The sequence below is a fragment of the Eutrigla gurnardus genome (genome assembly GCF_963514095.1).
Source record: "Eutrigla gurnardus genome assembly, chromosome: 23".
NCBI lineage: Eukaryota > Metazoa > Chordata > Actinopteri > Perciformes > Triglidae > Eutrigla > Eutrigla gurnardus.
The window spans coordinates 9279665-9292400 of record NC_139934.1 but is presented as its reverse complement, the minus strand read 5'-3'; the positions used below and the strand labels follow the sequence as shown (position 1 = coordinate 9292400).

The window sequence follows — 12736 nt, the reverse complement described above, 5'->3', positions numbered from 1 at the left end:
CCCTTTAGTCAACTTATGATGTCCTCAAAATGATCATCAATTAAAAATAATAGATCATAATCATGATGACTTGATAACATTTGTTATATCCGGCCTGGAGGCATCATGACTTGCAAGATTCAAGACTTTAGTTAGACTTTCATAATACTGTGAGTTGGATTGTGGGGCTCTATCGGCAGAAGTGGAAAATTAATTTCATAGCTCCTAAAGGTCCTGAAATATACCAGTTGAGCACTTGGGGGCTCGTTACCACACTCTTGGTAAGGGAGGGGCAAATGTTGCAGTCTGCAACAGCATCACTAGATGTCCCCAAATCCTTCACACTGGCCCTTTAAACATTTTAAAATGACACCACTATTTGACTCAGGTGATGAAAAGTGCTTTATTGTTACAGACAATACAATACGTAAGAGCTGTTAGTGCAAATTGACTAATCATGTTCAGCTCTCCCAAAATGTCAACAAAACAGCGTCTCAATCACCTCTAGTTGTATCCAATCATGCTGATGTTTTTTGGTATTTTTGCCCAGATTTTGAGATATTTATGCCCCAACATCAGGGGGGGAATTTCCATTAAAAAATGGCAACATGTATTTCCAGAAACAATGCACCCGTTACCTTGGATAATCCACAAACACATGAAGAGCTTTGATTGGAGCTGCGTTGTACCAATGAAATAGTCAACATTATCATCAGTAACTGGTCTTCAAAGCAGGGAGAAACACAAAAAGAATTCCATTCTCCTCTTTGTAGCAGGGAGGCAATATAAATCTCACAGATAATTGATTAATTATCTCAAAAATCTGGGCAAAGAAAACCCCTTCAAACTATTTGCATGGCTGGATTCCACGAGAGCCTTTGGCCATTTCTGGGATACTGGTTGCTAAGATTCTTTCTAGTCCACATCACACTGACATGGTGACGGATGTTCTCCCTTAGTTTGTATGCGTTTCTTGTGTTGTTTTCCTTCTTCCTCCTTCAGTAATCCTCCGTTCTCACGCTGTGTTTTTCAGCTGATCATCACACCAATAATTACAGTGGATCAACAAATCTCTGTAGAAATATGATGTGCCTTAGTCTTATTGTTAGAGCAAAATATAGATCTACATCGTGTCATCTATATAAAAATAAAAAATATATAAACGTCAGACTCCAGGTTACTGCTTCTTGAAAATCCTCGTGGCGTCCACACCCTCGTAGCTGTAACTCTGGGTTGAAAAGAGAAGGAGAGGCGTGTTACTTTATGGATTATTAATGGGATATGAACAGATTACATATTAATCTGCTGACCTGTACGAGCTCTCCTCCCACCAGAGCTCTGCTGGTGGTCAGGACCTTGCTGTTGTCTTTCCTGGTGAATTTGCCTTTCAGCGTGTCACCATCCATCTCCCACGTACCCTGGTTCAAAAATATACACTTAGTGATGCTTCATGCTTTTCTTACAATTGTCTATTTTTTTATGTTTTTCCCCCCATATTCAGAAAAATCTCAGTCCACTTCAACCATTGGCTTTATTGAGCTTGTTTTTGCAATTTCCCCAAAATAAAAAATGTAAAAAGCCATTCCTCGTTGCACTGAAATGTCAAAACTAAATAATGCCCCGGACCACTTTGAGGCACTCACTGAGACTTCGGTGCCGTCAGCCAGGCTGTAGTCGAACGGGACGCCCAGGGTGAAGTCGATGTCTTTGTTGCGGAAGGTGCTGGACTCCTTGATGTGAAACTGTTCCCCGGTCTGCTCGATGGTGACCTTCAGGTTGTCGTGCTCTGCCAGCTTTCGCTTCATGATATTAATACCTTACAGGACAGGGGGGGAATGGGGTTATTATGGGGTTATTATTAAATCCAAAGAAAGACCTCTCCTCAGTGACCACTATTCTCTCATAAACCCCTCCAGCTCATCAACGCCTCACCGCTCTGTGTAATGCTCACACTCAGCAGTGTCAAACTATATGAAAACACATGACACAGTTCCATACGTCGCCCTCGTAAACTAGAGCAGAAGGCCCCGACGTCAGCAGAAAAAAAAAAATGGGGGCTGAAGTTCAGCAGGACTCCACTCACCCATTTGCTCCATGAACTTGTCGTAGTTATCGCTGCGGTCGACCTTCCAGGATCCGTTGAACGTCATGGCTGCGGGCTCGCTGTGGCTCGAAGGCAGCTGTTGATGAAGCACGAAGCAGAGCGTGGGATTGCGAATGCCCATCGGCCTCCATTTATACACAGCCCTCCCTTCTCACCCTATCAACCACCCCCCAACCTCCTCCCCTCCCCTCCCCTCCCTGAGCTGGCATGGAGGATGCTCTTCTTTATCTCACAGATTATCTGTCTGCTGATGTAGCCATTTACGGACTGTGTCAAATGTGGGGCGATTGCCGCACGACCTCGAGGATGCACCAATAAATAACTGGAGGGCAACTTCTCTCGGCGAGTCTGGCACAGTTAAACACTGTCTCAGTGTTCAGGAGAGAGAGAGAGAGAGAGAGAGGGCTGTTTGTTTGGCTGCCCGTGGCAGTCAGTCAACTGAGCCCCTTTCTGTCCCTTAATCTTTTCTCTGTTTGCCCTGTTTGTGCCTGGCATGAAAATGAGTCTTAAGAAGGACTTTCTTTTTTGACACTGACAACTCGAGCTGGCGTGCAAACAAAGAGTAGTGGCTCGAGGGAGGGGGGGGGGGGGGGGGGGGGGGCATACTGAGGTTGGAACTTCACATCTGTTCAGAGTAGAAAGTTGGACAAGCAGCATGTTTGCAACTTTGTAACATCGGAAACATTTGAGAAATGCTCATCGGCTGATGATGTATGAACCTTCAAGTTCAAATGGTAAATGATGGACCTGCGTTTATTTAGCGCCTTTTAGCTACATTCATGATTGACTGATGGCAGAGGAGCCGCCTGCACGTCAGGATCTAACTCATTCATACACATTAACAATATAGGGGGGTCAGTATCTAGAATTATTGGGATTCGAACGCCAATCTTCCGATTGGAGGACGGTGTTGGTTTCCTGTTTTCCTTCCTGGTGTCTTGACTCGCCCACCCTCCTGTGTCCATTACCTACCTGCCCTAATGCGTCTCACCTGTGCCTGGTTAGCTCCCTGCCTCCTGGTGTATATAGTCTGAGTGGCTCCCCGGTCTGGTTGTCGGTTCATCTCCTAACCCTGGTTTGTGATGGGTTACCGCGGTCCTGCCGTCCCGCCTTCCCGCCTTCCCGCCTTCCCGCCTTCCCGCCTTCCAGCCTTCCCGCCTTCCAGCCTTCCCGCCTTCCCGCCTTCCCGCCTTCCCGCCTTCCCGTGTCCTTTTTGTTGTATGCCTGCTGTTGTGAGTTTTTGTCTTTTGTTGTCATATTCTAGCTTCTTTATTGCTGTTTTTGCCCTCGTGGCCTGTCTTAGTTTTAGACTGTGTTTTAGTTCAAATAAACCTTTCGTTTCTGCCTGCCTTTGGGTCCCATAAACTGTTTTACCCTACCGAACCGGAAGTTTTGTCATTCAGATCGAACTTTTCAACTGCGTTCATTGTTTAGCTTTTCCTATTGTACAGAAATGGGGAAACAAATGGAAACCGGAAATGTTCACATGGTCACAAGACAAAAAAGGACACTATTTACCTTCCATGGTCTCCTCCTTCTGGGCTACACCAAACCTGTTATTTTGTTTATTTTCTTATTAATTTATGTAAGTTATTAAACTTATCTATGCCGTATTATGTTTATTTACACTAGTATTTAGTCGCCTCTCTTTCTCCTCCTCCACACAAACACTTATGATACACAAACAAACAAATCATGTCTATATATTTTCCAACTGCATGGTTAGCAAAAAGTAAATGTATTAAAATGCAATGAAATCCCAACTGCTCACATACAGCAGCATTGTTTGCTGGGTAAAGAACAGTGGCATTGTCCTTTTTAAAGTACCAAAGTAGTTGCCATTCAGCTTGTGTCCGTGGACAATGGGGCACTACAGCCGCATTCTTGAGAGGAAAATCTGTGGACTCGGAGTCGGATTGTTTATGGACACTCGGAGAATACTGAACACGTTGTTCACACCTCAAGAAGTCGAGACGCCACTTCCATTAAACAGAAAGCAGAGTGGCAGTTTGGCTAAATCTAATATATAATGGCGAGAGAGAACATATATTGTATATATTTCTGTATTCCACGCATGCAGCATGGTCAAAAAGTCGCCGTGGATCGAAGCTGGGATCCACAGATGACGTGTAGGTTGTCACGTATGGGATGTTGTTTATAAAAGACAGCTGGAGGATGAATGTGTGATGGGGGAACACTGAACTAGTCTTGTTGGTTTGTCCTTCAGAGTTTACTTTAAACACAATTACATAACTGTGGTGTTTTGTAATGTCATTAAAGGGTAATTATGTCTTTTTGCTGCGTCTCCTGACCCATAATCCCTTTTTTTACGGCTGTCAATAAAGAGGGTTTGTACTCTGTTCGCCTGATACAGTTTGTACTATAGACTGCAGCTCTAATACCAGTTTAAAATCGACGCCACCATAAGATGAAGACAGATGTAATTATGGTTTTATATATCTGCTTTTATCAACAGACATCACCACACCCTGTCTGCCCAGCCTCACCACGTTGTTTGCGATGTTGCAAGTCCACTTCGATGTCATTGCCCTGATGTGATTCTATATAATCTCACTAAAATATAGTGGTCACCACACAGTTATTGGCAGTAGTATAAACTGAAGTATGCAACACATTGTGTATCCATTACTGCGGTCTACAGTTCATGTTATAATAATGTTCCCATAGAAAATCAGGATTTCTTGCCTCAAAGTTAATAAAAAACATCTCTTTGGATTTCTTTTTGTGACCAAATCTTTATGAATCTTCAACACTTCTGGCACAAGAATACATTTACAAAATTCAGATATATATATAAATGCAAGATAAGGGTAAAACAGGGTAAATGCTGAATGTACAATTCATCCACCAGCGCCATACTTTATTGAGATACAATCTAAATGGTACTTTACCAGGGATTAGATTAGATTAGATTAGATTTATCAGTCACAGCAGAGATGCAAAAAACTTGATAATTATTTTATAATTGTATGATGTACTGGATGTCTGCTCGTGACAGAAACACTGTCAAAATCAATGATGCACTACTCCATCTAGTGGACGACCGACGCAGCTGCCGTGTCCACTTCACTTCCTTATTGCCAAACTGACAAGGATGCTAATGTTTATATTATATTATATTAAAAAATAAAATATACAACCTTTCTGGAGCTGCAGTTTTTGGGATTCAACTTATGTTGAGCAAAGATTAAGCCAATTACAAAGTCTCATGTGCAAAAAGATGATTAACTAATCACAGCAACAAGCTACATTTTGGTTTAGAATTAGATGGAATTTGAAGGTGATTTCTAAAACCTAGCTTTGCCTGCAGCACGAGTGTAGTTCAGAGAAGCCCCAGATGCAAACAGAAAAAAAACACAATCCCCTCCTAAAAATATCCCCGCTGCTGCTGCTGCTGCTGCTGCTGGAGAGTAAGTGAAAGTCAATATTATTGAGGCTCGGCAATGAGGCAATATTTGAATTTCAAATGAGCCTCAGACAGTAGAGAAAGCTGGCATTCAGTCACTCCTGACACGAGTGTACACGGATAGCGAAGAGGCCAGCGCATGACACGGCGCTGACAAACAGCCGCCGCATTATGCTGAATGAGAGACACTGTTTCTCCGAGGGGAAATGGGATAATTGATCCAAATTAGGAAAGAGTTACCTAAATGAAGTAGGAACTTACAGTCCTGCTTGTATAAATGCCATCATTGACACAGTCAGGTTAATTTGCTTGAGAGCCTCAGCTTTTGGAAGAATAACACAATAGTATGAGTGAAATAATTTAAATTCAGTATAGACCTGATTAAAAGACTTTACTGCTAGAAGTTCCAGATTAAAATTCTTAATTGTTGGCTCTCTCCTTGGTAACAGCTTCTCCCCTATCTCCCCCATTCAGCGACTCACCCTTCCATATTTATTTTTCCTGCATCGATGATGCGTTCCAGCTTTGAGCAAAGGGGATTACACGTCTGTCTTGGTCTACGTCCCGGGGGCCTCTGCTGGGACTGGTGCTGCCACCCACCGCAGGACCTCGGCTGCTCCCGGGGGGGATACCAGCATGGCTCGGATGTGGGTTTATAAATGATCCGGGACCAGGCGCCATGCAGTGCCATCCCCCAAGCAGATCCCCGAAACAACCCTGGTTTGGCCTACGTACATGCACCCACAGAGCACTGCTGGTCCCCGGCAGCGAGTTCACGACGGACCAGAGTTTTCAGAGCAACAAAGTGAGGGATGTCTATTTTCCGACATGAGCTTTGTAGATAAATGCAGCACATACCGGTTGTTACGTCTCTCAGCTGGAGGAGACCAACTGACCTTTTCATTTAAGATGCAGTGGTGAGTTTTGTAATTATCTCCGGTAATGAAGCCGAGAGTCCAAGTACGGAAGGACAAGTGTGTCTATAAATGATGTCCTCGTGATCCAGAACGGAGGCCACAGTCTGCTGTTGCCATGCTAACAACAAGGGTTCACTTAAAGATATTTAAATGAATGAAGGAGATCATGAATAAATAAATGAAATACATTTCTCATTAGGTTGCTGTATGTAAGCTGTCTTCGACATGTTATTTCATAATAGAAATTTCACTTTGCTTTGGATCTTCACCTTAAAACACAGTTAGCAACATTTAGCAACATTGTAAAAATACTTCTTAATCTGAATTTGTTTTAATGAAAAAGTTTGTTGTTTTAAACATCCATCAAACTGCTTTCATATATTGCACAATAAGCACAACTCTTCATATATATTTCCTATATAATATATAATCGGTGTGTGTGTGTGTGTGTGTGTGTGGTCGGCCCTTTAAGATCACAGGAGTCACATTGTTCCACCTAAGATGGTCCTCGTAGTTTTCGGCAATAAATGTTAAACATGAATCTATAATTCCGACGCTCCGGCTTGATTGAAGAGACGTTAATTACAATCATCTCATCTCACTTGGCTGATTTTAATTTGCACTCGGTGCATTTGACCCAATTTCCCTTTTTAATGAAGTTGACATTTTCCGTGAAGTTCAGCCTGACTGAAATGTTCCAGCAGAGACAACTTTTCTGCTTCTACATCACCAGCCCCGACACGTCTTTGCCGTTTATTAAACACCATCGGTGTTTTTTGTGCTTCTCCTGACAACTTAACACCTCCGTTTCCTCGGCAGATGTCCACGTATTACTGACTCAACCCGACATATGGGGCCAAACAAACAGAGGCTTTGTTCAGAATGTGTGTGACCGTGGTGCAAACCTCCGACCCAGGTCGTTAGAGTGCTTAATCGTCATCAATAGCCACTACTTATCAAATCCTCCACAATTGCTCTTCCACGGGGTGTAAGGTGACTGTCCTCCAGCATCCTGTAAGTAATATTCTGTGACAAACGTCTTCGTTCTCACAAGTTCCCCCTAATACCCTCGTAGCACTTCCCACCTAATCTTGACGTTTCCTCTCCTCCGCTCGGCCGCGGAGGGTTTTTTTTTTTTGTGTGCCGAGAGGACCGACGATAAGCTCTTAATTGCAGGTGGTGTGTGTGTACGCTTCTCCCCAATCCCGAGCCCCTTTTGTTGCGGGAGAAACAAAGGCTTCCTTCTTTTTTTTTTCTTCCACTCCCTGCCATGACTCTCAGAAGCAGTGTGAGGACGGAGGGAGGATTAAGTCAACATTTCTCATGACCTCTGAGGCCTGTGGTTGGAGGGGAGCTTGAATGGCACTTACAATAGGCAACCTGGCAGAGAGAGGTGTGTGTGTGTGTGTGTGTGAGAACAACAAATACCTACCATTCAATAGCTTTTTCCCCACTCAAAACACACAAGCGTGCCTAATATTCCGACATTTCCTTCGGAACAGTAATGGAGTGCTAATATAATTCTGAACGGTGCCGCTCCAGAAATCTCTCCCGCTGAGGCCGAGTGAGTCATAAAGCACGGAGCGGGGCTGCTACAGTTAACTGTTGTTGTTCATTTGTTTCCCATTACAGAAGAGCCATTTCTGCAAATTAGTCTTGACAGTAACTTTTCCCTGCGGTGCTGATTAGATCTAATTAATGACTGCAGGCAAGATGGCGGCCCGCTGCCCCGGAGGAGCCGTTTTCATACATCCCGGGGTAATTGATGCTCTCCTTTTTTTTCTCCTCTCTTTGCCACAAAGACAAAACTATTCTTCTGTATCTGTTCTTATTATTGCTTATTTTGAATCAATATTCTAGTCAATAACCTACAGTTGCTGGCGTTGTTTTTAGCATTTTGTGATGTCAGCGGATATCTATTGATCTATTTGATTATATCCCTGTAGTGGAATCGTGCCTTTGAGTAAAGTTTTTCCATAACTTCACTTAAATGCATGAATATGAAGCCGACAGCGCTGGGGGGGGGGGGGAAGCGAACATGAGGAAACCAATATCTGGATGAATTAAGTTTAAATGGAAATAGAAATCGAAACGACATGGTTGTAATGTCGTGATATGACTGGAAAAAAAAAACAGATTCCTTCGGATGCTTTGCCAGTAAGCTCCCTTGACCTTTTTTCCCCCAACATTGCATCATTCACTCCTAATCTTTCCGTAATAACTCATCCGAACGCTGCCCTCCACCTCCCATCAGTCCCGCGGAGTGGAGAGCTTAAGGGGGGATTAGATCTGAAGTGAATGTCTCATAGGAAAACACCATGCCGAACTATGCATGTTGCAGGGGAGCAGATCATCGGGACAATCTGATTTACAGTGTGAAATCGTTCCTTATCTGTGATGACTTGAAACCTCCAAACAAAGGCAGCGACAGCCAGAGAGAGAGAGAGATGAGATGAGATGAGATGAGATGAGATGAGAGGATTGCGGTGACGATGGATTTGTCACGTATGTACAACATCTGCAAACGTGTCGCTGCAACTATTCTTCATCTCTCGTGGACGAACTCATCACGAAGCGCTCTAAAGTCTAATTTGTGAGTGATTTTAATGATCGTTACATATCGGCTTCAGCCAACGGTTAGCGTAGCTTAGCCAGGTGGAGAAACAGCATCAAATGCTCCCTAACTTGCATGTTATCTCATGAAATAGTCTCATGTAGTTGTAATAACAACGTTCTTTACTTTCAGTTCTGAACCCAATTTAGTAGAAATAAGTCGGCCCATTACAGTGTTTCCTCCCATCAATGCTGTTGGTCCCAGCCGACGGAAACCACTTTATTCCTATGCTGGTACAAGCCATAACCCAGAGCAGACTACAGTATTTCCAGCAGCCCCCTTGGCCGTTATAGCTATCCACGACACGCCGAGCGCAATGACATGGTTGGGGAGAGATATGGGGGCTCCCGGCGAGCGTAGCAGGGGCCGGTATCGGCGTGTCTCCGAGCCCCTGATGTTTATCTGGAGATATTCTGGAGTCTGATCACGGACTCGCCCGCTTCCATCACCACCTGCTCGCTGAAATCAAAATAATTACCCTCCGCGCAAATGTGGGTGGTGGTCCTTATCTGCAGCCAATCGCCACGGAGCACCGATGGAACCGCTGCCATTGCTCATGGCATTGCTCATTTCCTCCCAGATGAAGAGGGCGAAGGGAGCTCGTTAAAGGAGACACATTCGTTTGGACGGGGTTGCTAAAAGGAACAGAAGTTGCATTGAATGTCTGTAACAGTGAAAGGGTTGTCCTATCTTAATTTCATGTAGGAATATTACATTTATGAGTGTGAATTAACACATTGAATGGCAAATAAGGAGAGATTTCCCACTGCAAACTGGACTGACTTGACAAGTTGGCCTGTTCACTGATGTTAAAGATTAACTTTGTGATTGACGGAGACAAATCGGCTTGTTTGTTTGGGGAAAGTGTTGCATTCATCTGACACTATAGGCTTGTTGACAGCACGAAAGTAGTGGTGAATATCTGGCTGAATCCTTCTGAACACACAGAGATGATGTCGAGATAAGTTTTAAATGAAATGTCTCCGCAACTGTCGGAGGATTAACGTCGAATTCGATTCATTTCCGTCCAGCAGGCAATCACTGTGAGCATGCTGCAATGCTAGCAAAGGAATTTTAGGTTTAGCATAGCATTTAGCATTTCATCATCCTGTCAGAACTATGTGTCCTTGTTTTGAAAAGACTGATAAGCTGGTTCACCTCTGGCAGATCTGGTCCATCCCGGTCCTGAGGTATCTCTCCACCTGTTAAAATCCTGCCCCTCCCACCGCTCTTAATACCCAGCAGGACGGACATACAACCGGGCAGGACTCCCGGGGAGTTTCAACAATGCAGACCCTCCCTCAGACACAGGCGAAACATTTGGGGATTACGACGTGAGTTTTTTTCAGAGTCAATCACCTGGAAAATAGAGCCCCTGAATGGATGCCCCGGACCAATATACGGTCGCTTAGACACACAAGGCCGACCAAAGAGCACAGTCGGGTGGAAGGAACACGGGCATGCTGGGAGTTCAGAGTGTAAATTAAAACTCGCCCACGCAAACTTTCTCACGTTTCCAGATGTGTTCACAATCGCCGTCAAACTGGCGTGTTGGATATGCAGGAGCAAGAAAAGCAATACAAAAGTAGAAAAAAAAGTAGTGGTCGTGAGTGATTTGCTTATTATTCTCATTGTGCAGAGGCATCGTTTGGTTGCAGGAACGGAGGAGATTGTCTCCGCACACACTGATGAGTCTCCCCGTCTAATTATTCACACAAAGTTGTATCTGCCATCGTTATTCTCGCCGCCGTGAATTATTCATGAGATCGGAATCTCTTGAGCAAACTCAAAATGGCATTTCTTCGCAGTCGTACACTCGCCGTCATGACATCGCACATATTGAGATGGATGGCAATTACTTCTCATCAGTGATCAGCAGAAAGAACTCCGAAAAATGACTGAGGAGCGGCGAGGAACGTGGACGCTCATTATCATATTTAACTCCACGGAATATTTAATGGCTGCGATTTGAGCGGCAAACTCTAATCATCGAGTGTTGAAAATGTGGATTTCTGTTAGATTAGAGATTAGCGTTGTTTTATTGTGGACGTCGACTCGACTTGCACTCCAATACACTACTTAAACCGGGGAATGTGCTGCGTTCTGACCCTCACACTTCGCCACAGCCCATTTCATCAGCATTCATGTGCGTGGCCAAATCTGATTACGTGAGGCGGTTTACTCTCCAAAAAAACCTTTTGGGATTTCACAGTGAGGATGGAACACGGCGTACACTTTTCTCTTTTTTTCCCGTGCTAAGAATGCATATTTGGAATTAACACAATGCCATGACATTTAAGACATTGCTTTTTGCAAGTATTATGAAATGAAATCGCAATTTGTCAAACGTTTTAGTGTTCAAGTACATCAAAATGCACTTTTAATAGAATAATTTAACATATTTAGACAGATATTGTGATTCGATTGACTATCCTGCCTGTCAGTGACACTTCTTGGATTCTGATGAGAAGGCTGCTCCCCTCGATGCACAAAAAGGTCCTTGTTTAAAGAATTTCACACCTTGTTAAGCTAAGCTTGTTCCTTTTCCTCGTCGTTTCACTCGGATCAAAGAGCGATCATGTTGCACATAGTCAGGTAAATCCACCTGCAGACAGAGGACAAAACTCCACTGTTGTAGCCTTTATTCTTAGCAAAACATGAGATGCAGAAAATCAAGCAGAACCACAACCTCTATATGCAAATGGATGACTTTTCATTGTACACTATATACTTTAATTTTGAGATCTCCAGGCATATTATGTCGCAAAAACATAGTAAAAGGTGACACTTTCTTTAACACTTTAATGAAAGGTATCACCGTTTGGAAAGAAACACAAATAAACTGTAGCACTTAACACCGACGTGCTATTACCTGAACATTTACCTACGTTTTTCTCAGTGGGTCCCCTCTACAAATACTATTTCCCCCCTGAGAAAACCACGCTTTGATGTTTTTCCCTGTTGTGTCGGGCTTTTGTTGCGGGCGGACAGCCCATCTTTATTCCGTGCTAGCAGGGCAGCAGGGCTTCAGAAGCTTTCGCAAACCACTATTTTCATGGTTTAAAGCTTTCATCTCATTTGCTGGTCGAGGAAGTGTCATGCTGTTGTGGAGTGGTGTGTTGTTTTGTTGTAAGGGGGCGGCCCCAGCTTGCCTCCCTCGTCGGGGGGGGTTCAAGCATGCTTGGTATAGGAAACCTGACCGGCCTTAATAAGACAAAGTCCGGGCATTGATTTGACAAAATAGCATTTGGAATTAGATGTTTCAGCACAACCAAATCACAGCTGGGGTAAAAACAATTCTCCCATCGGGGAGCGGTCATCCCTCGGGGGGACCCTTGTACCCCCTGCCTACCTGAGAGGATCAAAGCCATGTCTCAAAAGAAAGGGACATGCGTTTGTCAAATTTCCCGATGGAAAAACCCCCTACTCAGAGAGAAAAAGAAAACATGCATTAGCTTATCAGCTTAACGGGCTAAAGGCTAATTACAATAATTCTACCCTGTGGTATTAGATTTGTTAGTATGTGATCATTTAAACAATTCGTATAACAAAAATTGTCGCGTGAATGCTTATCTGTCTCTGTTTAAACCCTGTGATAACCTGGCAACCTGTCCGGTAGCCTGTCCCCTTTATATTTTATCTTTTGTTAAATCATCTCTGAGAAAATTCCATCCACTGATGTTTACTGAATGGTG

The 12736-nt window shown here is 43.7% G+C and overlaps 2 protein-coding genes across 3 annotated transcripts in view; one reads left to right on the top strand and one right to left on the bottom strand.

Annotated features, from left to right (window-relative positions):
- Positions 1–12736, top strand: part of dctn6 (dynactin subunit 6) — a 213862-nt gene that overhangs the window by 44003 nt on the left and 157123 nt on the right. The gene's annotated exons all lie outside the window — the stretch shown is intronic.
- Positions 495–12736, bottom strand: part of LOC311009382 (fatty acid-binding protein, intestinal-like) — an 86612-nt gene continuing 74370 nt past the window's right edge. Inside the window, exons 2-5 of one of the 2 annotated variants that reach the window (XM_084003517.1) lie at positions 2063–2140; positions 1623–1795; positions 1290–1397; positions 495–1207 (exon numbers count right to left, since the gene is read on the bottom strand). In XM_084003517.1, coding sequence (XP_083859643.1) covers positions 1157–1207; positions 1290–1397; positions 1623–1795; positions 2063–2129 — 399 coding nt within the window. In that variant the 5' untranslated portion in view covers positions 2130–2140 and the 3' untranslated portion in view covers positions 495–1156. Of the gene's footprint in view, positions 1208–1289; positions 1398–1622; positions 1796–2062; positions 2143–12736 lie in introns of those variants that run through there. The other variant, XM_084003518.1, reaches the window with a different exon arrangement.